The sequence below is a fragment of the Stenella coeruleoalba genome, assembly GCF_951394435.1.
Source record: "Stenella coeruleoalba genome assembly, chromosome: 5".
In the NCBI taxonomy this organism is placed as follows: domain Eukaryota; kingdom Metazoa; phylum Chordata; class Mammalia; order Artiodactyla; family Delphinidae; genus Stenella; species Stenella coeruleoalba.
Genome location: NC_137150.1, coordinates 134,130,273 through 134,155,653, shown reverse-complemented (window position 1 = coordinate 134,155,653; position 25,381 = coordinate 134,130,273). Strand labels below are relative to the sequence as shown.

Genomic DNA, 25,381 nt, shown 5'->3' with positions numbered 1-25,381 from the left:
CCTCAAAGTTCAGTAATTTACCAAATATGTGATAGTGTGTCAATTGTTCTGGGCAATATTTTTCTAATCGTGGCATGTTAAACTAAAGGTTCAGGTCATCCTTTAGTTCAGAATAATTTACCTTTGAGCCTTCTATTTCTCTCTTTTTTCTTTCCTGTTCTCTTTTTTCTGATTATGGGGTCTCGCTAATGACCCTTTACCTCGTGCTTCTTCTCCATCCGATTTGGGATAATCTTCTCAGGCCCGTCCTCTGATGTCTGATGAATTTCTGCAATGTCTTTTTCCACTTCTTGCTACTTCTAACATCACTTTTGTTTCTGAAATTATTTGCTTTAAGCGTGTTTTTTAGTTCTACCAGCTTGATTCCCATCTTCCTTGTGACATTATATTTTTTGGTATCTTGTGACTCGTCTTTGAGCGTTTTCACCAAAGGTTCTCTTTCATGTTTTTTGAGGCCACAGAGAAGTATCTGTCTGAAAAATTCTTTGGTTTACTGGAGCAATCTTTATCAGATACGTGTTTCTCATCTGCCTTTTCCTCTTTTGTTCTTTCTTTAACCTTTCCCCCCTCCTTTTGGATCATCTCTGTTCACATAGAAATCCCACTTGGATTCTTTCTGGTTATTAACCATCTTTTAATGGGCGGATCTATTGGACCTACCATTTGTTTAAAAACAGTGTGGTGGGCAAAGGGAGTGAGGCAGCGCAGCAGGTAGACCAATATGGATTTTACCCCCAAATACCCGCTCATCACACACTGCTCTATACTCTGTCCCAGGGACACATTAGGGTTAGGGCTACAGTCAGGGTCAAAGTCAAGGTTAGTGCATCCTCCACTCTGAGGCTCACAGATTAGGAAGTGGTCACCATGGCTAAAAGTGGAGCTCAGATAACTTACAGTCTTTCTTTTGACTTGTTCAGAGCTTGTTTCTTTTCTCCGCTCAGCAGTCACAAAGCAGAATGCCACTTGTCTTCTCTCCTCCCCTTCACCTCCCCTCCCTGTACCTTTGCATTAGAGGACGGTGGTGAACCTACAGATGGCGCCTCTGAACAGTTCCGCCTTCAACTCTGCCTCCACAGAGATCTCAGCTCTGTAGGGATGGTCCTGCCTCTCTCGTGGCCCACTCCGTGCCCTGTCCTCAAACAAAGAAGTCTGGGTTGGGCATTTCAGGGCTGTAATATTTACTTTTAGAGACATCTGAACCTTGCTGAAGATCTAGAGAAGCATGCCTAGGCTCTGTGAGCCCTCACACTGGCTGAAGTTTCTAAGTCTAGTTTTATAAAAATTGGAGATAATGTTTTAGTCCTTCATAATGTTTTTGCTGGGTTTCAGGAAGGGAATAAATGATAAATTCCTCTATTCTCTCATCTTTTTACCATAAATTCCTTCACACCGATTCTCATTTCCTTTCAGAAATGCTCCATCCTGGAAGATTACTAAGCTGCTTGGTATTTTGAGTGCTAACTGGCTTTGAAGATTTTGCAGTTAGGTCTTATATTGGAGCCCTGGACTGCTTTATTTTACTCTGAGGTTTACCCCTCTACTGACACTTTAAACTCTCTTTTTTTATAGGGGCTAAATAAGTGGCAATTGTGTGTGTGTGTGTGTGTGTGTGTGTGTGTGTGTGTGTGTATTTCTCTTTCCTTCCCTAACCTCCATGTGCTTCTGTCATGCCGCACTGGTCATAGCAATGATTAGAATACATTCAGTAAAGGGACTAAACCAAACACAACTACATAAATAACTCGTTGGAAAATGGCTCCCAAATGTCCACTTTAGAATATCCCCAATGTAGCAGGTTTGAGGGGTTGAGATGCTTTCGCTAATTTTAAGTGTCAGAGGACTGGCACAGCTACGGAAACGAACATTCACTTACAGGATCAACGGTGTCTTCAAGGCTGGAATTTCAAGTTGGTACCCTCTGAGCGCAACAAGGAAGACAGAAGAAAGAAGAAAAATGTAGCAAGGACTGGGATGGAGTAGGGAAGGAAGAGAAAGGCAAGGGAATGACTTGCAGTAACCAGGGGTGGCTAGTAGCCCCCAGGACATCAATGCCACAGACTGTGTGAACCTAATTTGTAAATTTCTAAGTGCTGATTAAATGTGTTATTAGAACACAGGGTCCTTGACTTGTATTTCCCTGTGTCTTCTCTCCCATCTCCCCTATGCTTATACCAAGGACCTAGCTCTGGAGCTGGTAGGATTTGAATAATAAAGATGCCCCAGAACAGGGGTTGAGTTTCTTCCTGGGGCATCTGAGGCTACTGAGGACCAAGGACATATCAACAGTGATAATGATAATAACAACTAACACCTGTAAGTGATAGACAGGCTGGGGCACTTCTGAGAGCAGCCATAACTAAGGAGTCCAAGTGTGGACTTGTCACAAGTCCAAGTCAACCACCTGGGAAGACAGGATGCCAAACCTGGCAGAGGTCCAGCCAAGGAGGTGTCAGCTGCTCCCCAGCTGTAGGGGTCGGTGATAGGAACCAACACCCTCTTGTCCCTAGACAGGGCTAGGCTTACCCTGCCCATCACCAACAATTGACTGAATTCACTTTTTTTTTTCCAGGTTGGCTCAGTTTTTTTTGTTTTGTTTTGTTTGTTTGTTTATTTGTTTGTTTTGTTTTGGCCACTCGGCTTGCAGGATCTTAGTTCCCCAACCAGGGGCTGAACCTGGGCCACCACAGTGAGGGCACCAAGTCTTAACCACTGGACAGCCAGGGAATTCCCCAAGTTCACATTTTAATACTAGCAGATTCCACACACCATCTCCAATCCTGGAGCTTCATGAAACACCAGGTATAATCAATGTATTCCCTCAAGTTGCTTTCACATAGCTTTTCTTTAGGCTCCAGGGGTGAGACTCAAAAAGAGAAGCAGTGAGGATGGAAGGATGGGAGCCACGTTCTCAGATCCTTCTTGAGAACCTCTGAGGACCAGCTGAGAATGTCATCCACAGATCTGAAACTTGGGGCTTGCCTGCCCCAAACAGAAACAAGCTAGATTTTTAAATGCAAGAGTCCGCATTTTAGATCGTTTCGATGTCTGGCAAAAACACAAGTGAAAACAAAATGAAACAAAGCCCCATTCATGTATTCAGCACCTGAGGTAAGAGGAAGGACAAACCTTAATAATGTGGAGCTTGGGTAAGAGGTTACAGTCGGCGAGCGTGAGTTCATCCCCATCCAGGAACTTCCTTCCAGAAACAGTAACTTCCTCGGTGCTGTAGGCATCTATTTCATCAGGCAGAGGACTGTTCAGATAATTATCCAGCTTCTTCAGGGCCTTTAAGAGGTTCCTTTCGTAAACTGAAACAGAAGGGCAAAAAATGACTAACGTGAGCCATGGGAGTTAGGGTCACCTCTCTCTAGATACCGAAGAAGGAGTTTGTCCCTGCCTTCCTGAGACACGGCCAGTGAGCATTGGAGACTTGGGAAAGAGAGAAGTGGATTTACGAGATCTGAATAAAGGACTCACTTCTCCCTGGAAAGTAATTCTGCCATCTACACAACACTGCTACTTCTAGAACTCATTCATTTCTTCAAAAATCTTTATGGAAATCACACAATGAAGTAAGCAGCAGTAGAAGCTTCATTCGTACTGAGTCCCGTGGTGCGGCAAGGAATCCCTGGTGGTCATTATTTTCCCCTAAAATGTGGTTTTCTGGGCTCCCCACCTCTAGAAGAAGCACTCAATCTCTTGAAACCCATGTGTCAAGGTCAGAGGTACTTTTTCCTCATTTCTATGTACAGGTCCCTCCCCACTGTGAAACGAGTCAGAATTCCCAAGATCTTATAAGAAGCCACACTAGAGGCGGAGCAGAGGTCCAAGTAGAAAGCAGAAAACAGGAAGATGGGAGGGACTCACTCTCGTTTGCATCCTTCTTGGTGTTTTTAATAAACGCTGAGAACTTGGCAAACACATCATTTCCAGCAGAGTTAGATTCAGCGTGTTGGGTCCCCAGCTTAGGGTACCTTGAAAAATTCAAAATGAGAGGATCACAGATCAGCCATCTTTGAGTTAGGAGAATATGATGTGAGGCAGGGGGAGGAAGTGACATTCTCTGAGTGGATATAAACATGAAAACTGCCCCTTGAATGTTTGCCTAATCTTTCCATCTTCAAAGTTGAGAGCAACGCCATCCAGGGGAAAAGCACTGGACGGACTGTTCTCACCCTGGGATGCGGGGCCCCAACTGGCCTTACTGGTCTAGTTCCCTCCCTCCTGAAATAGAGGTAATGGACTAGAAGGTTCCCTTCCAGGTCCAGCCCGCTGTGATGCTGCGTGCTAACACCCGTTCCTTACCTTCCAGCAGAAGCGACCCACCCACGTGACATTGGCCTACTTCCTCCCCACTTCCTGCCATCAACCCCTAATTGCCAAACCGCAGGTGCGGAGCAAAGAAATCCGAGCCACCTAAGCTCAGCGTTTCTAATCTCGCTGTGCCTTCTGTGGCACGTCACAGGTACAACTCGGGAAGTAGACACCGTGGCCAGAGAAAACCAACACACGGAATTGTCTGTGAACGGGGAGAAGTGACAAGCGAGTGGTGAACACGGGTTTTGATGAGGCCCACCTTGGGGGGGCTAACTTCTCCTCTAGGAACTCCTCGATCTTATTCACGTCCGTCTTGACCTCACCATCAAAAGTCATGAAAGGCGGGTTGGTGCCGGGAGCCAGGTTCTGCAGGTCCGCGGGTTTCCTGGGTGGGAGGGAAGGGCAGCGTTGGTAGCGCCACTGTTTGGATCATTTCCAAGGCTGAACTGTGTCCTCCCCAGTTTAAGAGAAACCACCCTTGAGAATTTCAAAGGCGATTGTGGGTTTACAAACTGTCCTACTGGTGAGGAAAGTGTGGCCCTTTATCTGGAGACGGAGGTGAAACGTTAACTCTCCCCAGTGTTACCAGCCAGGAGTGGTGCTCGGACAGGCTGGGTTTTTTTGCTTGTTTGTTTGTCTGTTTTTTGCGGTACGCGGGCCTCTCACGGTTGTGGCCTCTCCCGTTGCGGAGCACAGGCTCCGGACGCGCAGGCTCAGCGGCCATGGCTCACGGGCCCAGCCGCTCCGCGGCATGTGGGATATTCCCGCACCGGGGCACGAACCCGCGTCCCCTGCACCGGCAGGCAAACTCTCAACCACTGCGCCACCAGGGAAGCCCTCGGACAGGCTTTTGAGAGGTTCACAGCTGACCGGTAACTGGCAGAGCAGGCTCTTCATGGCGCACCCTCAACCCCCACTCCTCCTGGATTACGTCTGATCCCGTTCTGTAATTACTGTGTGGCCCACACTACTCCCGCTTCAATCCAGGGTCCTGACCCGGGGTGGATGTGCCTGCAATATCACCCATGGGTCCTAGAAGTGTGTGTGTGTTTGTGTGTGTGTGTCGGTGTCTGTGTGTGCCTCTGTGTCTGTGTCTCTGTGTGCCTGCATGTGTGTCTGTTTGTATGCCTGTGTGTGTCTGTCTCTGTGTGTGTGTCTCCATCTGTGTGTGTGTCTCCATCTGTGTGTGTGTGTGTGTGTGTGTATAGGGAATTAGGTACAGTTATTTCAATACTGCAGAAATCCTGTCGTACCTTTTCAAGTCCACCGTTGTCACATTAAATATGACGCCCTTTAGCCAGAGAATCATAAAGATACGCTGAGAAAATGGGCAATTTCCAATACTCTCACCATCACAACCAGCCTACAAATGGAAAAAGAAATCCTTATCAGAGCCAGTCTCACAGTTAGAAATGCCAGACTCTGCTATGCAATGCACACAAAATCATGATGAATTTTCGTTAATGGTGATGATACTGTAAATAGCCTTCTGAGGCCCCCTCCACCAGCCTCCAAGTGGGAGCTGGGGAGGGGAAGGGAGGACACACATGCACTCGCTGAGCATTTTCTGTTCTCCTTCCCACAGCTCACCACTTCCTGCCATGCTGGGCCTCTGAATAGCAGTACAAGGAGGCAAAGAGTGGCAAGAGGGAAGCCCCTTTGCTACTAAAGGCAAAGAAGGAAAACAGGTTCTTTCCCTCCCTCCATCTCTTTAGAAGGAACACATCTCTCTTTCCAGGATGATCATGCATAAAAACAGACCAGCAGGTTCTCCCACGGAGACACCATCCCCAGTATTCTCTACTATTTTCATCTCTAGAATGAAGGCTGGATTATACGAGTTCTTAGACCCCCGGACACTGTAAAAAATTTTAGGTCCCCTCATCCGTTGGGGAGCATTTGTATTTAGATGGTAGATTGTTGCACAGTAGACATTGAGGGTGGAAGGATAGGAAACAGTGCCTCCCTGATGACCTAAGCAGGTCACATCCACACACACATCCCTGAGACACAGGCACAGAAAATTACTGAACAGACATCCTCCTTCCTGTGGGCTCCTGGGAGAGGAGAAAGGCAGGCGTTGGAGAAGAGAGGGGAACCGTGGGGCTTCATCCTCCTGGGGGAGTTCCCACACTCTTCTTTCTCTTCCCATCTTTCTCCACCCCATGCGTCTCTGGCAAGGTTACAGTGATAACAAAATGCTGACGGAAAGACCAGGAGACTCAGCCAGACTGCGATGACAGAAACACAGCCATATTTAATCCAGGAAGTCCATTTCTGCCACATGCAGTTCAAGGAAAGTTGAGAGGAAAGCAGTGAATCTATAACCTGAATAACAGAAGGACACAAGGCAGAAGGTGAGCTGTGGTTTGGGAACTGAAGAAAGGAAAATGATGCCTTAAGAAAACTGGACAACTTAAAGAGAACTTCAGAGGTGGTTCTCTGTCATTAGGTTCCGAGGTCACCCGGGGAGGTTGTTAATAACAAGATGTCCCTATAAAAGAAGAGTATAAGAGACCCCAGACCCAATGTTAAAAAGACTTGATCAGCCTCTTCACAAAAGACAAAATCCAAATGGTCAATAAGCACATGAAAACACTCTTAGCATCACTAGCCAGTAGGGCAATGCACATTACAACCACAAATAGATTCCACTACACACCTACAGAATGGCTAAAGTGAAAAGATCGGACAATATCAAGTGCAGACAGGAATGCAGAGCAACTGAATTCCCATCCATTGCCAGTGAGAGTGCAAACTGCTACAACTACTCTGGAAAACTGTTTGGCAATTATCTACCCAAGATAAATATGCATTTATGCTATGACACAGCTATTCCACTCCCAACAGAAATAGTGCTTAGGAACACAAAAAGCATTTATATGCATGTTCTTAGCAGCTTTAGTGTAATAACCGAAACCTGAAAACAACTCGGACACCATGAAGAATAGAATGAATAAATAAATGATAGTACATTCATATGGTAGGACAAGACGCCACAGTGGAAAAAATTAGCTATTACTACAAGCCACAATGTGGATGAATCTCACATACATAATGTGGAGGGAAAGAAACCAGACTCAAAAGAGTCCTGCATAATTCAACGCAGGTGAAGTTCAAACACAGGCAAACCTCTCTATGTGACGGGAATCAGAAGAGCAGTTGCCTTTGGAAGCTAGGTATTGTCTGGAAAGGCTGAGAGGGAGGCTTCTGGGTGGTGGCAACATTCTACAGCTTGAGCTGTGTGGTGGCTACACGGTGGGTATACTGAATTGACTAAGTCTTAGTTAAGGTTTGTTTCCTTTACTGCATGTTATATTTTAATACAAAAAAGAAGCAGAAATATTAATTTTAAAAATACAGAGTCAGATTCAGTGGGTCTTGCATGGGGTCCAGGGATCTGAATTTTCAACAAGCTCCCCCAAGGTGATGTGATGCTTGTGGTCAGTGGTGTCAGCCCCACCTTGGACAAGAGGGAAGGCTGGCCCAGTGTTATGATCAATGCATAGGACAGAACGGTTCAAACCCCCCAGTTGGATGATCTGTTGATAAGAAGACTTGCAAGACCTCCTAGTTGATAAAAACAGCTGCGTAAGTGTAAAGATAAAGGATGAACTTAATACACCTGAAGAGGCACCAACAGATTCAGATAAGTGACTTCAGAGACCCCTAAGCTCTGGGTACTTGCTTCACCCCCTCCAACCCCTCCAGCTCTCCCTTCCCCCCCAGTAGAGGGAAGGGCTGAGAATACCCCCAGCTGGAGTCTGAAGTTGCTGGAGCTTGAGGGGTGGGGGAGGTGCATAGCTAGGACCCAAGCATCCAAGTAGTCATCACAACTGCCCTGCAGGCGGCCCCCTGGCCACCTGGTCCCATAGCCTTATGGCCATTTTGAAGGCTGCCCTGTCTCGTCCTCGGCTCTGTCCTGGAAAAAGAACCAGCGCAGAGCTGAGTTACATAAAACTCCCAGCGGCTTCCTGCCGGGGAGCCCTCCTAAATCATGGTGCCTTCTTAACCACTGTAGGTTTGGGCAGAGTCATGCCAAAGAAGGGGGCCAAGGGGGGATGAAAGCGCTGGGACACAAAGGCACATATTTTGGCCAGTCCTGACTTGTTCTGCAGCTTTTAAACCTCTTATTTTTATAGTAGTTACACTAAGCTCAGCAAAGTCTGAGATAAGTTCTTCAGAGTGGGGCAATTGTTCTTCTCCTTCTGCCTTGTGTCTCTGACCTTGGAAATCCTGGAATAACTCATTCTGAATTCAGCAAGATCCCCGCTGAGCCCAGGCGTTCTTCACCGGGCTTCTTGATGAAACTCACCTTGACCAAGAACCCTGTGCCGGGGACAGCAGCATCTGGAGAATAATTACTCTGCACGGGTCTCTCTGCCTCACTCTGTCTCTTTCACGGTCTCAAACTCAAGCCAGTGTTTTCCCTTGTAATTGCTCTCACCTTTTCCTGAATCCCGGCAGCTATCCCTCTAGAAGAAATAAAAAGGGAGTAGGAGCAATTCATATTTTAAAATATACCAATGGCCTGTGTCATCCACTCCATCAAAACTTAGCCTTCTTAACAGGCTCCTTCCCAGAACTGCAACTGGTCCTTAACATGGGTGCCAGGAAGGTGGGACAACGGTCTGCACGGCCATAGCGCCCACAGCCCAGAAGATCGTGATAAAAGCCGTGACTGTACATTTCCCCCCGTGTGGCCTTCAAACAGAATTGTTCCAAGCCAGCGCAGCTGCTGGACTGAAGGCTGTTAGGCAGTTTAGAAGAATCAGCCAGCTGCCACGACTGCCCATAAAACAGGATTTACATAACCAGGGTTGCCTCATCTTAAATTGCTCTAAAATAAAATTTTTTTCTGTCTCAGCCTGTTGTACATGTGGGGGTTACGGGAACATAGTGGGAGGGACTAGGACGCCTCGCTGCCTGATTGTATTACTTTAATGTGCTTCCGTGCTGGGATGTACTAGCAAAAGGCAAAGATATACCATCTCCACTGCCCATTATTGGGCAGCAATGGGAGAGTGTCGCTCTGGTCACAGTCATCACCAGACGAGATGATGGGGTACACACATAGACATCAGGGGTGAATAACCGACACTGTTGCCATAATCGGGACGTTTTATCGTATGCAGTTTTATTTTCTGATGCCGCTAATTCTCTCAGGCTAATTACACTCTGGGCTAAGATTTCTCAGCAGAGCTCTCAACCTACGGGGAAATTCTGTATGTATACACTTCTGATTAAAATCAAATGAGGCAGTTTAAGAGATCAGAGTGTCTTTTGTTTCCAGTGAAGACTCAGGCACTTGGATAACCTGGATTTGGAGGTCTGCCTTTCAAATGCAACTTTGTTGAGCGCCTACGACGACGGTCATTCTCAAAAGAAAAACACTGGTGCCTCTGACACGTTCTGAGAAATTCCGTTCGCCACTGAGCCCAGCAGCGGCGTTCAAGAACGTTGGTGATTCTGCTGGGTCCCCACTCACGGCCTGAGGTGTAAAGGTCCAAATGTCGCTACAAAGGTCAGCAGATCCTCTTCAGATCAGAGCCTCTCCCACCTACTCTTTGCACGCTCACTCCATTTAGAATCAGTGGGGAGCATTTTTTTAAATTTCCTCTCAGTGCTTTCGGTTTCCGCCAGACGACCTTTCCAGGGCTGGTCTGTAGTTACACGGAAGGGGACCACCCACCACACCTTCCACTAAAATGACTCCCACTCGCCACTCCCTTTGAGGGACCCGCCCACCCCCACCCCCGCCAGACCTGACCAAGGGGTGATGACCCCCTCAAGATACTCCTGGTGGCTCCCTAGCACCCCTCTCTGACCTTCACACCAGAACAGGTCATGCACCCACCACCTGATTCCCCACCTTCTTTCTGGTCCCTACCTTCTCTCTAGAAAATTCCATGAGGGCCTAAATGGTAAACACATTCTGAGAAGGAAGCATTTGTCCCTACTCTATGTAAATGTCATGAAAAAGTGATTTGCGGATGGAGGGAGGATAAAGGAAGAGGCAATAAATTGGAAATATTCTAATTGTCCCCTTTCTGAGAACTGGCTTTCAACCAAGGAGGTAGGATGGCCATCCTGTGTGCGGGGGAGTGTTCCCGTCCCTGCAGAAAAGCAGGAGGGATCTGGGGGCAAAGAGCTAACTTGGCTGGCTCCATCCCAGGGACCCAGAGAAAACTGGTGAGTAATAATGGGCCGTGTGTTTCCAATGATCTGGAGGGACTTGAGGCTGAATAGAATCAGTAGCTGATCTGAGGAGGCCAGAGTCAGAAGACAGTTTGACGTGGGAGGCCACGGGCAGCCACCAGAATCAGTCCTTCCCCAGGAAGAACAATGTGGTCCAAAGGGCCGGCCAGAATGCTCCTCTGTTGGCAGCTGGTCCGGCTGAAGGCGGGACACAGCACAGCCAGAGAGAAACAGCTGCAGCCAACCAGGTGGGACCGACTCCCGCCCTCCGAGCCCCACCTACACATTTCCCTGAATTCCTCCTGGGTCCTTTGCAGAAAGCACGACAGTCTCACGTGCTTTGGGGCCTGGCGATGGAAACTGCCCAGCACGGCCAAGCACAAAGATCCGGCCTCCAAGCTGGGCAGTCAGCCAGCACCCCCGGTCCACAGATGCTGTCCTTCCCATGCACACGCCTCTTTACAGATGACGTCAGGGTTGCATGAGCACCTCTCGTTGAATGTGTGTGCTCTAAACTCAACCCCAGGAGGACGGGAGGGGGACCACCATGAGTTCAGGGCACTGGAGTAGCTAGTGCTTGTAAAGAGAAATGTGGGTGCAGTGTCTGCGCACGTACCCCCCAGCCTGCACCCACCATGTCCGCCTGCCATTTGGAGCAGGTCAGGACCAGGGAAACTGTCCCAACCCAGCGACAAGGCCTGTGGGACAGGTGGGGGACACTCCTCCTGGGTCTTTTCTTGCTCCCATGTGGAAGCAGGCAGGAAGGCCAGGATGTCCCTAACCCTCGACACGGGTCTGGAGCCCGGGACCCACCTTCCTTCATCCGGGCGGCTCCTGCCGGCCCTGGTGGAGTTCCTGACACACAGTAAACACTCCAAGCATGACTAAGGGCCTGAACCCCGTTGTTCCCATGCACCTGGAGCCTGGTCCACTTCAGAAAGTGCCTCCCTGGGCCTCTCTCCTCTTTCTTTGCTGGGCCAATCAATGTCCATGAACTTTTCCCTTTTAGAAGCTCACAACTTCTCACTACTAAGAGATCACCCAAGGAGAGTGGCATCCAACTGGAGGGAAAAGAACCGAAGGTGGGCAGGAGCGAGGGGGAGGGGAAGAGGTGGAGGCAGGGGAGGGGAGGGGAGGGGGATGGAGATGGAGGAGAGGAGAGGAGGGAGGGAGGGGGGATGGTTGAGAGAGCCCAAAGGGCCCAAGTCATGGGCAGCAAAGTCTCCCCCAAGCCTTCTGGACTAGCGGTTTGACTTAAAATGCAGTATTTAAATCCGTCAGACACTTCCTCATTTTTTTTTTTTTTTTTTTTTTTTACGGTTCGCGGGTCTCTCACTGTTGTGGCCTCTCCCGTTGCGGAGCACAGGCTCCGGACACGCAGGCTCAGCGGCCATGGCTCACGGGCCCAGCCGCTCCGCGGCATGTGGGATCTTCCCGAACCGGGGCACAAACCCGTGTCCCCTGCATCTGCAGGCGGACTCTTAACTACTGCGCCACCAGGGAAGCCCCAGAGACTTCCTGATTTTGAATAATCTGTAAGTTGAAAAAAAACGTATAATTCTTTCCACTTGCCAGACACATTGAAGTTTCCATTTTGAGCAACATGAGGTCTCTTGGAGACAACATGGTCCAGGGGAATGGGTACGGGGCCAGGTAGAGCCAGTGTGAACTTGGGCCCCACTACTTACTAATCGAGTGGCCTCGGGCAATTCATTTGTTCTCCCTGAGCCTCAGTTTCTCCATTTAAAAAATAGGGATAAAAATCCCTATGCCTTGTAAGATCTCTGTGTGATACGCTTGGGTCTCCTGGGCACCCAATAAAGGCAGCTATTCCGTCATCATCATTACTCTTCCAAATCTGAGAGCCCCAGAACAGACAGTTATGGGACTTAGGGTACTTTTTAACAAGGTTCAATTAGTGTGATTTTCATGCCAAACCGTATAGGCCTTAAAGGAGCACTGATTTTTTTTTTCCCCAAAAACCTAACACCTCCTATATCTATTCCAAGTGAAAATTAACAACTGAAGTCTTTTTCTTAATTGCAAAAGCAAACAGATCTTTAGCCAGGAGGCAAAATAGGAGGGCCCTGGCCTGGCATTCGTGTCTGGGAGTTACACAGACCTCTTGGGGAAAAGTCCAGAGGAAAGGGCATCAGGAGGACTGGGTGCACCTGACCGATGGCAGGGTTGACAAGCCCAGGGAAGCTGCTTACTTTTCAAGAAGTGACACCAAAGGCCTCTGTCTTTCGTCTGTGATCACCTGGGGGAGAGTGGGTTCCGTGTAATGAGAGAAGAAAGCAACCACTCTTCCATCAGGACTTGGCGTTCAACACGCTGGAATTGCCGATCCCCGTGGAGAAAGGCTATGCTAACTAACTGGGGAGAAACAAGCCATCCCATCTCTTCCTTGTCCAGTAAGAATGTTTTTGAAGAAAATGTCCTCCCAAATCAGCAATTTTGAAGGTGATTTTTAAAAACTAACACCTCTTGAAGACCAACTCTGATTTCAAGTACTCTTCCAAACTATTTATGGACGTGATCAGAGTCAATCCTCTCCAACTCCATTGGAGAGTAAGATGTCCTATCTCAACTTCCATTTTACAGATGAGAACACTGAGGCACAGAGAGACTAATAAATAACCTGCCCCCAAACCCAAACTGGATTAGGTGAACAAAGATCACTCGAGTTCTTGTAAACTGGATCCAGTTAATGGGCCCAGCTTCTTTCCAGGTCCACACGATGAAAACCAGATCTCTCGCCCTTTTCCTGAACTTCACTCAGACCCCAGCACAGCCTTCCTCCTTTGAAATCCTTCCTGCCCGGGTCTCCGAGCCTCCCACCCAGATTCCTGCAGCAGCCCCCTGCCGGCTCTCTCTGCCTGGGCTTCCTAGCCCCTCCGATCTTTCCCCGTATCCTGGATAAGGTTAACCCGGCTGCCACTGTCCTTAGCTCATTCTGCTGGAATGCTGCTCAAGTGCAAATTCCAGCTACATTGCTATCGAGCAGTGTGGCCGGGGCAGAGTACCTAACCTTCCAGCACAGCTCTTCGCTCATTTACACCATAATGTTAATTTTACCTGCCCCTGCATGTTGGGTGAGAATGAATTAGACGTTAAGAGAAAACACACAGAACGATGCCTGACATGCGGAAACATTGTTACACCCTCCCTCCTTCCTCCCTCCCCCCACCTGCCTCCCCCTTCCCTTCCTTTCTGACTCCCTCCTTCCCTCCTCTGCCTTCCCCCCTCCCCCTCCCCTCCTCTCCACCATCTAATAGATGCCGGCCTGTCAAGCCAGTTAGTTACTCCCCTTAAATGCTGTCCTTACATATCCCACGTCACCTTCCTGAAATCCCCCTTATCCACCTGCTACCACCTCACTCCTGCTCAGGTCAGGTCAGTGACTTTTTCCAGCTCTGTATCCTTTTCTATGACTCTCTGGTCGGCATTTCTTTTTGCTTTTTCTGAAGTTCACTGACAATACAGTCGGCTCTGCCTGGTTTAGTACCAAACTGTCTCCTAATTATTTTCTGTTGGTTCCATCCCTTCAGGGAGGACCGCATCAGCCTCTGTAGAGCCAGCGATGAACTGTCTTTTCCCCGGCAGCCTGGCAGCACAGCCAGGCCCACGGAAGTCACTCCAGGAAAACTCACCTTGTGGAGCCAATGGTCACTGTTCTCAAAAGTTCTAAGAAGCTCCTTGTCACGAGGAGTTCCTTTAAACACAGAGAAACCACGCCTCACCCCTGAGGATGATATCAGCAAGCCCAGCCTTATCGGTCCCATCCCCTCCCCAGCCTGCCTGTCCTGGGGTTGCTTTCTTCACCCACCCCAAAGGACAATCGCTGGGTGACCCGGTTTGCCTGCGACTGTGATTTTTAAAGTCGGAAATCCCTCAACCCCCCCAGTAAGTCTCAGGCAAGGTGGCACGGCTGGTCACCCTACTGTCCACCCAGGTGAGAGCTTTATTTTTTGTGAGGGTCAAAAACATTATTAACGACCTCCTAGTAACCTAGAAGTGGGGCTTTGTTCCTCCTTCATCAGAAGACCAACAGCACAGATGAACATAACCGATTGATCAGATTGGGTAGTTGATCTCCTGAATGCTGAGGAGTTGGGACTCTCATCTCCCCGGGAGGGAGAACAGATGAACAGAGGCTGAGGCCTTCTGGGGTGAGGAAAGGACGCGGGAATTTAAGACAAGCCTGGCAAACTCCCCAAATTGCACAGAGCCAGCTAATACAGGAACGGCATTTCCCCTCCCGGCTGTCAGGCCACCTTCGGGAAAGAGAAGCAGTTAAAATCGGTGGTACAGTTCAGGCAGCAACTGTACCCCAGAATTGCCCAGCTCTGGGTGTGACAGACCCAAAAACACTAACTCGAAAAGATATATGCACCCCCATGTTCACTGTACATTATCAATAATAACCAAGATATGGAAACAACCAAGTGTCTACTGGTGGATGAATGGATAATGAAAATGTGGTGTATATATACACAATGGAATATAATTAAGCTATTAAAAAATTGAAATCCTGCCATTAGTGACAAGATGGATAGACTCTGAGGGTATTTGAGGACAGAAAAAGACAAATACCATATGATCTCATTTATACGTGGAATCTAAAACAAAACAAAGCTCAGAGTTACAGAGAACAGATTGGTGGTTGCCAGCGGGGCAGGGGGAGGTGAAATGGGTGAAGGGGGTCAAAAGGTACAAACTTCCATTTATAAAATAAATAAGTCCTGGGGATGTAAGGTACAGCATGGTGACTATAGTTAATAAAAGTGTATTTTGTACTTGAAAGTTGCTAAGAGAGTAGATCTTAAAAGTTCTCACCACAAGAAAGAAGAGAATGTCATAACTATGTGTGGTGAGGGATGTTAGCTACACTTTCTTGGGGTGATCATTTCCAAATATACACAAATATTGAATCTTTATGTTGTATACCTAAAGCTAATATAACATATGTCAAGTATACCTCAATTAAACATTTTTAAAATAAATAAAAACTAATTTAAATTAAATTAACAGATAAATAAAGAAACTGTCCTCCCTTGTGGATACTCTGGAAGCTGAGTACCAGCCCATGTTAAACCACAGCCGCTGGAAGAATCGTTTAGTATTTCAGTCAAGATCGATTCTACACGGTTAGGTTCAGCCTCTGAAGCTCTAGGTAAGAAAGAAAATAAGCAACCTGAAATGAAATCAGAACACATTCACGTGCGGAGGCTGAGACTCACCTTTCCACACCTTCACGTATTAATATGTGTCAACTTCCTGTTTCCCTCTAGTGGCGCTTGGTTCCGAAAACTGAGGGGGCCCTGAGAGACTGGACACCAGCAAAAGGAAAGACCGACTAAGTGCCTTCCCCTTCTTCTTAAGTTAGAGGATGCAAACCTTGAATTCTTTTTGGTATTCTTGCTTGATTTGGGGTTTGTTTCTGGTTTTTCTTTTCCTTATCAGATTACCTACCTTATTTGAGTAGTGTCAATAAAGAGCTGAGATTTTAAAAAACTGTCATGTGGATATACGTATATTTGCATAGCGCTTTCTTAAGATTAACAATCATAACCATGAAGTGCACAGAGAGAGGGAAAAGGGCAGAGTATCACTGAGATCTAAGAAATAAAATGATGAAAAACTCTTACAAATTGGTGGTGCAATTCAGGTGGCAAACCCACCCCAGAATAGCCATCGCCGGGTGCAACAGACACTCCAGACCAAAGGGCACCGCGCTAGTGGGCCAGAAACCATGACCTGCTCATCCTTAAATCCTTAACTTGATCTCAACAAAGACCACGATTTCTGTTTGATCCTCCATATTACCCTTCGGGTCAAAAAGAACAGCAAGAACTTCTGTCCCAGTCAAATAGGAAAACCTTCTAGGTATCCCCTAGGTCATCGGCTGGGAGAAAACCTGGCAGACTTGAGTGTACACCTCCTCTGGGGAACTTAGGGCTGGAAAGATCAGTGTGATTAGTTAAGTATCAGCTTGGAATTCAGCTCCCACCTCTCATTCTAAAAAAGAAGACACATAAGTAGATTCATCTTCTCAAAATAGCTCACCCAAGGCCTTAAGAAGTTCACAGATTTCAGATCTGTCACTTACAAATGTCATTAGAAACAAAATGGCTATTTTATGAAATGATGATGATGATGGTAATAGCAACTAACACTTACATAGCCTTTGCTCTTTGCAAGCTGTAGTTCTAAACACTCTGCTTTAATTAACTCAGTGAATCCTGAGAGCAACCCTATTAGATGTAGGTGCCATTACTATCTCATTACGCAGGTGAGAAGGTCTCACAGTCGGATTTGAGCCCAGGAATCAGCTAGAGGCTGTCCTCTTCATCCCACTCTGGACCCTGGCCCATGTCCAAATGGAGAGGCTCCAGCGCCAGCAGGGCCCCTCCTCAGCACAAAGGGCACTGGCTGGGTAGTCTGCTCGTTTGTTTTACCCCACCTCCTTTCAGTAAGGTGACTTGGAGGCGACTTGCAGGAATCCATTGTAATAAAACACACAGCAGAAGCAAGTGAAAAGTGCAAAGGACAAACAGTGCTTGGGACATTTCACAGTCCTGGGGGACAACTTTGGTAGCCAAGTGGGCTGGGGGCGTGGAGGGAGCCTCTGGCTGGGTGCTACATGTTCTGTTCCCTCCCTAGGAAACCTGTGCTAGAAGTCAAGACGACAGTGAGCTTGTCTTGCATCCCCTAGCCCCGCACTTGGAGGCAAACAGTCTTCCTGCCAGGTTAACAACAGAGCACCCCCTTCCCAGATGCACACAGCCATGCAGGGCTGGCATCCCCCTGTGAGAACTGGGGAGTCCAGCAAAGCTGTGCAGACAGCCCACTTCTTCTTCCAGCAGGGCAGGCAGCGTCAAGGTACTCCTTGAAAGATCCTGTCAAAACCACTCTAATCCAGTCCAACACAGCCCACGTAGCCTGTTCCTTGGCATGTGGCCGAAAGAGTTTGGGTCTGGGATTTTTAAGGCAGGTAGAACCAAATGCCTAATCTTGGCCATAAACAGCTTTCAATAAAAACAGCAGAGTGTTGAGCACAAAGCAAGACCACTGCTTGCTGTAGAAAAAGGACTTTTAGGACTTGCCCTTCTCATTTCAGAGTCCGAGAAGGCACTGGTTAAGGACTGGTGGGCAATCTCAGAAGCCGCCAGGAAAATAACCACCAATTAACTTTCCAAGTAGGTCTATGCTTGACCTCAACTCATTCTAGCCGTGGCCTGGGGTGACAATGACAGAATGTGAAAGAACAAGTTCAAAGTCTATTTGCCAGTGCAGTAGGCAGAATAATGGCCCCTCAGAGGCCCACATCCTAATACTCAGAACCCGTGAATATGTTACCTCAATGGCAAAAAAGGACTTTGCAAATGTGACGGAGGTTATGGATTTGAGATAGGGAGGCTACCCTGGGCTGTCAGGTGGGCCCAGTCTGGTCACAGGCATCCTCAAAAGTGAGGACCTTTCCCAGCTGTGGTCAGAGAAGATTTGACTAGAGAACAACGGTCAGAGAGATGAATGTTGCTGGCTTTGCAGATGAAGAAAAGGGGGCCCCAAGCCAAGGAATGCAGGTGCCCTGTAGGAGCTGGAAAAGGCAACGACATGGACCTCCCCTAGAGCCTCCAGAAAGAAATGGAGGACCACTGGAGCCTTAGTTTTAGCCCAGTGAGACCTGTGTCAAACTTCTGACCAACGGAACCGTCAAATAATACATCTGAGTTGGTTTAAGCCGCCAAGTGTGTGGTAATGTGTTACAGCAGCAATAGAAAACTAACATAGCTAATGATTCCCTATGGGAATCCTAAACCTTTTCCTAAGACGATGCAGTGGATCAACCGCCCAGCAGTCACACAGAAGGGTGAACCCTGAAGTAGGCGGCACTTAGCCTATTTCTAGAAACTTCCTGCATGAGCCTCTCCTCATGTGCCAGGGATCTGCAATGTTGTCATTTGAAGAAGCTCTGTATTGAGCCCACCAATAGCCAAGGCAAGACCACAGCTCCTCTGTGTGGACTTGTGAATTACAACAGCCTTTTTGATCTGAATTCTGGGGAGGCCTGCTCGTTCCTCCACGTCACCTGTGGGGCCACAGGGTCTGGCGGACAAGCCCCTAACGCAGGGGGCTTGACTACTTGACTCAGCAGGCTGTCTATTCCCCCCAATTTTTTAATTTGGTAAAACCATCTGAGGATACATGTGGCAAGGCACAGTTACAGATCATCCTCTCAAGATGACATTTTGCTCTTTTCAATCTTGACTCCTTACTATGGTTTTTAGAACCTGCCTTCTCAAAAGGACTCTGGCGTCAGGTGTGCAAGGTCTTCAAGAAGTTATTAGCGCCTCCTAGTGGTCTTGAGATGCACTTTCCGACTTCTCACCTTCCCTTTAAACACACCCATTCCTCATTAGGGTCTGGTGGAAAATGTCACAAATAAGTTTTTAGGCCCGGTAGGAGGCTAAACCTTCCCAATTTGCCTGGGACTCAGGTTTCCTGCTACCCAGGATTGTCAGTTTTCAAGCCAGGAAAGTCCTGGAAAGACTAGAGTGCCTTGGTTTCCATACCCATGACCCCCTTGAGACCCCACAGGAAAACTACCCAAAGAGGGCATTGTCTTCCTGTCCTTGGCACTGCAATAACCGTGTACCAAACACAATTGGGACCCAAACGGTAATGCCTTTACTAATGCAACTCTCTGTGAGAACAGCAGCTGACTTGAACGCACTTTGCTCATGATAGGAAAATAACAACTGAAGATCTGCAAATTATTTCTGGACTCTCATCGTGGTGGGTGGGAGAGTAGGGTCACCCCATATTCTGGGCAGAGCAGACCATGAAAACGAAATTCTGACTTTCTCTAAAAGTGTTCAGATTCAGTTTGTTCAGAATTCTCTAGCTCTTTTGCAAAATTCTTTAGAAACATGTAGTTTCCTGAAAAATAAACAAACTCCCTCTCTATTTTTCTTTGTAATGTTCATAAGTTTTAAGGAGGCCAAAGGTCTGAAACTATCTACTTACAAAGATGAAAGTCTAGTGCCTTAAAGACACTCATGTTGGTTTCAATGGCCAACTTATGAAAGTTGTATAGATCTGGGTCAGGGAAGGAGGAGACTGGGAATTTTATAATATTTTTTGTTCAATCTGAAACTAGTCAGTTAATCAGAAACATCTTAAAGGTTTTTGAGGGAATTCTCATTGTGGATTTTAGAATGCTTTCCTTTTAACGTTGAAAGATGGCAGAAATCAGAGGCTCTGTGATTAACTTTCCAGGTAGAAGGCAGGGATCACCTATATGGTATGATATGTGAGTGTTGGGAGAATCCACCTGTCTAAAAATGCCCACATCATCCTTCCACAAAAGCCTGAATCTCAGAGAATTGTCTAGAAAAAAAGCCACTGTCTGTTAAGAAATGGTGCTGGTTACTCTTGTCTTCCCCAGGGCCAACCCAGGGGAGGACACCAGTCCCAGAAACCTCTAACCTTCCCACAAGCTGGCACTGTTTGTCCATTTCCTCATACACAGCACGAAAGGGTCCATTTTGGCAACACTTTCTACGCCTTCCTACAGGTGCCTGATGAAGTGGCAAAGTCGTTAAAGTTCCTTTTGTAAAGGTATGCTTGTCAGATCTCATTCCAAAAAGTTCAAGGCACTTTTAAGAAGCCATATTAATTACTACAGCTGGTCACTATAGCTATGAAAGGTATTCAAAATATAAAATTAAATCCCAAAGACCTTGAATAACCAAAGCAATCTTGAGAACGAAGGCCAAAGCTGGAAGCTCACGCTTCCTGATTTCAAACTACATTACAAATCTATAGTAATCAAAATAATATGGTATTGGCATAAAACCAGACACATAGATTAGTGGAAACAGAACTGAGAGCCCAGAAATAAACCCACGCATGTATAGTCAATTAACTTACAACAGAGGAGGCAAGAATATACAATGGGGAAAGGACAGTCTCTTCAATAAATGGTGTTAAGAAAACTGGACAGCAACATACAAAAGAATGAAACTGGGACACTGTGTTACATCATACACAAAAATTCATTCAAAATGGATTAAAGACTTGAATGCAAGACCTGAAACCACAAAACTCCTAGAAGAAAACATATGCAGAAAGCTCCTTGACATCAGTCTTGGTGACAATTTTTGTATTTGACACCAAAAGAAAAGGCAACAAAAGAAAAAATAAACAAGTGGGACTACATCAAACTAAAAAGTTTCTGCACAGCAAAGGAAACCATCACCAAAATGAAAAGGCAATTTACTGAATGGCAGAAAATATTTTCAAATCATATATCCGATAAGGGGCTAATATCCAAAATATATAAAGACCTTGTACAACTCAACAGCAAAAAAACCTCAAACAATCTGATTTTAAAATGAGCAGAGGATCTGAACAGACATTTTTCCAAAGACATGCGGATGGCCAACAGGCACATGAAAAGATGCTCAACATCACTCATCATCAGGGACATGCAAATCAAAACCACAATGAGACATCACCTCACACCTGTTTTAGAATAGCTATTATCAAGAAGACAAAAAGTAACAAGTGTCGCAGACGGTGTGGAGAGAAGGGAACCCTCACGCACTGTTGGTGGGACTGTAAATTGGTGCAGCCACTGTGGAAAACAGTATAGAAGTTCCTCAGAAAATTAAAAATAGAACTACCATTTGATTCAGCAATTCCATTCCTGGGTATTTATTCGAAGAAAATGAAAACACTAACTCAAAAAGATACATGCACCCCCGTGTTCATTGCAGCACTATTTACAATAGCCAAGATATGGAAACGAACTAAGTGTCCATCAACAGATGAATGGATAAAGAAAATGTGGTATATGTATATGTGTGTATATATATATACACACACACATACACACACATACATACATATATATACACACACACACAAAGGAATATTATTCAGCTATTAAAAAAGATTGAAATATTGCCGTTAGTGACAAGATGTATGGATTTTGAGGGCATTATGTTAAGTGAAATAAGTCAGACAGAGAAAGACAAATACCATATGATCTCATTTATATGTGGAATCTTAAAATAAAGAAAAGCAAAACCAGCAAACAAGCTTAGAAATACAGAGAATGGACTGATGGCTGCCAGAGGTGGGGATGGGGGTGAAATGGGTTAAGGGGGCCGAAAGGTATAAGTTTCCAATTATAAAATAAATAATTCATGAGGATGTAACGTACAGCATGGCGACTATAATTAATAATACCATATTGCAGACTTGAAAGTTGGTAAGAAAGTAGATCTTAAAAGTACTCATCACAAGAAAGAAAAATATTTGTAACTCTGTGTGATGATGGATGTTAACTACACTTACTGTGGTGATCATTTTGCAATAAATACAAATATCAAATCATTATGTACACCTGAAACTAACATAATGGTGTATGTCAATTATACCTCAATAAAAGCTAATTAATTAATTAAATCAGGTATACTGAAAAGTAGCGACCTTAGGTACTAAATAGATTTGGTTTTCTAAATTAAAGTTCGTAGTAGATCTCATGGATGACATACTCACTGAAAATTTTTGCTTCATTTTAAAGAACAAACAGAAATGTCTAGTCGATCAGGTAATCAGTTTCTCCTGCCAGTGTCTTGTTTAATGAAATAATGGAATTATCCCTTAATGGTTTTTGCAACTTCAACAAGAAGAGCAAACAAATGAACAGCTCCCAGCACAAACAAAACTTCTCGTAAAGGAGAGGGGCAATTATGTAATGCACAATGGGAGATGCAATTATGCAATGTGTATAATGCAATTATTTGTATAATGCAACTGTATATATATATATTGTATATATATTGTATATATTGTATATATATATTGTATACATTGTATATATGTTGTATAATGCAATGTGTATAATGCAATTATGTAATGCACAATGGGAGATGCCAGATCAATGGTAGAGTGGGAAGGCACTTTTTAATTTAAATGCAACTTTATTCAGTTCAGACCTACATCTTCATGTTTAAGAAACCTAAGCTACATCAACTTGCTAATTTTCCCCGCTGCTCCCTTTTCTCCTGTCCACTGAGTTGAAGGTAAGCCTGCATTACTAACCAGAAACCTCAGGTTTCACAAGTTTAGGTTCAAACCAGCCTGTCATCTTGTATCAGTGAAAAGAGACAAAAGAATCAACCAGGAGTACATAAAATCACATTGTGTATAAAATAGGAAAAGGTGGCTTTATGCTTCAAAAGCAGGAAAGTCAGAGTCAGAACCGCCACCCCTCAAAAAAAACATATGGAGTTTAGGAAAATCACAAAATTGTCCTGGAACTGTGCTCGACAGGGTAACTACTCCCATTTTAACAATTAGATTTCATTTTGTATTTCCTTGTAATCTGAGAATTCTTACAAGGTCAGGGGTTCCTAGGTCATGGATAATTAACTTGCTGAACTTGAAAGTTCTTTGTCAGTGAGCAGAGGCACACAGTACCACCTTGTAGTGGTACTACAAGGTGCCAACCTTGATGTTAACCTTGATGTTAGCAATTTGAACGGAGAGATTTTAGAAGACTTCAGACGTTACAGAATTATCTGGAAGCTTTACCTTCCCCCCTTTCCCACTGTTAGTTATATGACTATATTCTCTGGCCTGGCTTGACCCACGCAACAGGGAAGGTCTGTGGTCTCAGACCAAAAGGGACCAGCCAGGTTCCAAATTCGGAGAAACACCTAACTGGCTGACCAAGGCCAAGGCTAATGCCCTGGCTTTATTATACAGAAGTCTTTTCTGTGCCACAATCTTTTTTTGGTGAACTCTCTCCCCACCCTCACCCCTGAGGAAGAAAAAAGAGGGAGTGCTATCCTGTTTCAAGATTCCCTAACCCTGACCTATTAGGTCAAAAAAAACAGTGACCCTGGGGCCAGCTTCGCAGTGGTTCACAAACCGGCCAATGAGCAAACAGTTCAAGGGCTCCTGTTTTCAAAAACGACATTTACGCTAAGTGGCTAGGAACTGGTGTCCCTAATTTGTTGCAAATCTTACTGTGGCCCCAGCGATCCAGTTCCAGGGCAATGGATCCCTTCATCTGCCTGTGGAGAAGGACACACCGACACCACAGGAGAAGAGGCTGGGGATTTCTCAAGATGTTCATTTATTATCCTAAATCCAATCTGGGCAAGGCCAGTTTCTTACGGGAGTGTCTTATTTCAGTTTTGTAAGGCTTGGAAAACTGGGATTCAGAGATGAAACAACAAAATATTACTTTTTATGTAGAATAACTTGAAAATACTGTACACTAGGGTGCCTGTAGGTAATTAACTAAATAGGAAAAGACGTGCTCTGTATTTCAGGAAGAAAATAGAATGTGAAGATTTTGTGAGGGTTCTCATTTATCTGTCATCAAAATAAAGGCATCCACACAGATATGAAAATGAGAGAGTCAAGGAGATTCACAGGGCCAGGGATAGGACTTATTAGGTCTTAGGTATCCTAAGGGGCTACATGCCATGCTTGTCCAGTCCATCCACGGGCACCATGTAAACCAGACCTGCTCTGGTTCCCTGCACCCCATCTGTGTTCAAATCCACACTAACTGATAATGGTCTGCAAGACCCTGGTCACAGAGACCTTCCAACAACACCAGGAGAAGAGGCAGCTGAGGGGGCTTGGTTCGGCACTATCTCGTTTGGCACGAGGGTAAACATGGCACAAAACACTGGGTGCCCCAAACCAGGAAACAAAACCTCGTTCTGAAAGACAAAATTGTGCAAAAATAATAAAAGAAAAGATTTCCTTTTATGGAATTTGGGATGTTTAAGAATGCTTGAGAATGTTTGTTGAATCCATGAATCCATGAGTCAATCAATCAACCCATGACCCGCTCAATCCATGACCCCGCCCCGCTGACATTGACGGTCAGCACTCCACCGCACTGTGAACAGAAATACTCAGTGTCTGATGTGTCAACACATCCTCAAGGTGGACAGGACGGCGACAATGTGGCAGAAGGAGAGACCCCACCCCCCAGAGAAGAGTCAGCTTCCAGAATTCCCGTGCTTTACTCTATTCCTGACCCAGTTTGGGGAACCCGTTGTGTTGAGAACATTCCGAAATCCCACCTACAGTGGATACAGTTTAAAGCCGTAAACTCACTTCACATTACTATTCTCTGTGAATCGGTTTAATAACCTCAGGGGATTTTTAACTCTTTCCATTTTTATTCTGACGTTATTGGTGCAGCAAGTAAGAACTTAATAAGTCATACTCTACAAACCTTGAAAAGCCAATTCACCTAATTTGCCAGAATAAGGTATAGTTCTGAAAATCTGGACTGCAGATTAAAACATAATTCTGTTACTGAGATATCACCCGCTGCTACCTTTTGGTGGAAAGACGTGCATAATAAGTGGCCCTGGGAAAGATGATGGAGTTGAACTGATATATTCACTGATTTTCCCACGGAAACAATGATACAAGAGAAGATTATTTTCTTTGCCAAGAACTAAAGGAATAACTTTTGTAGAAATGCCCAATAAACTACAAAATTGGGGGAGGAGTGTCCAATGAAAGACAAAGTGTTCTAAAGGGTATATAAACCCTTTAAGTGGGTGACAGAGATGACATGAGGAGAAACCAATGGAAAAGTGATAGAGTCCCTTAAAGTACTAAATTCTTAACTAATTTCACAATTTCTGTTAGGGGCAAGGAATGCAGGAAAGCTGCTTTCTTTGGGGAGATTGTGACATGGCAGTCATCAGAATTTGATATGCTAGCTCAAATTCTGGAATTCCTACTTGCGAGTCTCCTTTAGAGACTGAAGGACACCCACATTCATGAGACACACCACTTACTGAGG

At 45.7% G+C, this 25,381-nt stretch overlaps 1 protein-coding gene across 2 annotated transcripts in view; it reads right to left on the bottom strand.

Annotated features, from left to right (window-relative positions):
- CLIC6 (chloride intracellular channel 6) overlaps positions 1-25,381 on the bottom strand; it is a gene marked incomplete at both ends in the record, with an annotated part of 40,968 nt that overhangs the window by 2,609 nt on the left and 12,978 nt on the right. For both annotated transcript variants that reach the window (XM_079922452.1, XM_079922453.1), the window contains 4 exons: positions 3,130-3,311; positions 3,871-3,977; positions 4,580-4,705; positions 5,574-5,683. In XM_079922452.1, coding sequence (XP_079778578.1) covers positions 3,130-3,311; positions 3,871-3,977; positions 4,580-4,705; positions 5,574-5,683 — 525 coding nt within the window. The remainder of the gene's footprint in view (positions 1-3,129; positions 3,312-3,870; positions 3,978-4,579; positions 4,706-5,573; positions 5,684-25,381) is intronic.